General features: G+C 28.4%; 1 protein-coding gene across 7 annotated transcripts in view; it reads left to right on the forward strand.

Moving 5' to 3' along the window:
- LOC108972351 (heterogeneous nuclear ribonucleoprotein L-like) overlaps positions 1-541 on the forward strand; it is a 108,460-nt gene extending 107,919 nt beyond the window's left edge. For all 7 annotated transcript variants that reach the window (XM_018938898.1, XM_018938899.1, XM_018938900.1 and 4 more), the window contains one exon: positions 265-541. In XM_018938898.1, coding sequence (XP_018794443.1) covers positions 265-401 — 137 coding nt within the window. In that variant the 3' untranslated portion in view covers positions 402-541. The remainder of the gene's footprint in view (positions 1-264) is intronic.
- The last annotated feature ends 900 nt before the right edge of the window (positions 542-1,441 follow it).

Consider the following 1,441-nt stretch of genomic DNA (forward strand, 5'->3'; position numbering starts at 1 on the left):
TAGTAACAGGATTAAAAAAAATTAAAAGTAAATTGAAAGAAATTTACTTCAAATTTAAATTAGGAAAGAAATTTAAAAATTATTAATCAAAACGCATTTTGGCATTTTTTTTTTTTGAGAAAAATTAGACTTATTTAAATTAAAATAATTTTTTTAATTACAAAAATTTACAAAATTATTAAAATTAAAATTAGCACTTTTTAATCTCTCATATATATGTATATGTGCTCAACATGTTATAATTTCTTTCTTCTCCAATTCCAGGTACCAAATTTCCCTTCATCATGAAACTCTGCTTCTCATCGTCGAAGAGCATGAACGGTGCATGGAATAATGCCACCAACGAGGGTATGATCGAGAAAGAGAATGAAGTGGAAGTGAAGCAGGATGTATATAATTGAGATTTAATACAAATTCTCTAAACTTAAAAAACAACAAAAACTACATGAAAATAAACACAACACAACCACAAGCATATAAATATAGAAAAGAGAGGACAACAGTAAATAAATGGCAACAAAACAAAAACAATTAAACAAGTCAAATACAACAATAATAAAATAACAACAATTTGAAAGCAAAACAAAACTAAAATGAAGAAAATGCAACGCTGCATGAAGTTGTGAAAGAGAGAGAGAGAGCGCGTAGAGAGTAGTGTGCAACATACAACGGCAGCAGCGCGCAGCATAACGGAATTTTCTTTCTAATTTTTGAAATAACAAGCAGACAACAACAACAACAACAACAAAAATCAAATACACTTATTTTTCTAGTAGCATAATTCGTTGGTATTCAAATGAGACAATTTATTGTAAAATTAATTATTATTAATTATTACCATTTACTATTATTACAATTTACATATTACTTAGCTACATTTAAATTGCATATTACATACATATTATATAATATTTACTTAATTTACGCGCATTTCATTGATGTTTTCGGTTTTGTTAACACACACACATTTACTTTGCATACAAAAACAACAAAAAAAAAAACACAAAACGTAAATTTTTGACGAATTTCGACTGGAACAAATGTTCATTAATTACTTAGAACTATGTAGGCATACATACAAACACACATAGATGTGCATAAAAGCGCCGTGTGTGTGCGGCGCAGGCGTGAAAAGCGCATGTGCGCGCCTTAAAGTATGCTTAGAATTATTTTTTATGCTCAAAGAGCCGCGCGCATCTAATGTACGCGTATTTCCGGCGCCAATTGACTTGTTGTATAAACGACTATTGTATTTAAAATTTAGTTTTTAATATTAATTGCATTATTATTTCGCGCACATTACATTTGTTTCATTGCATACACACTTATTATACATAATTATTATTATTATTATTATTACATTACATAATATAATTTCGCACCAAAATCATTCGCTTGTTGAAGTTGTAAATTGAAATTGAGTGGACTTTAGTTTTAAATA

This window comes from Bactrocera latifrons, unplaced genomic scaffold (genome assembly GCF_001853355.1).
Source record: "Bactrocera latifrons isolate USDA-ARS-PBARC rearing strain unplaced genomic scaffold, ASM185335v1 scaffold_399, whole genome shotgun sequence".
In the NCBI taxonomy this organism is placed as follows: Eukaryota; Metazoa; Arthropoda; class Insecta; order Diptera; family Tephritidae; genus Bactrocera; species Bactrocera latifrons.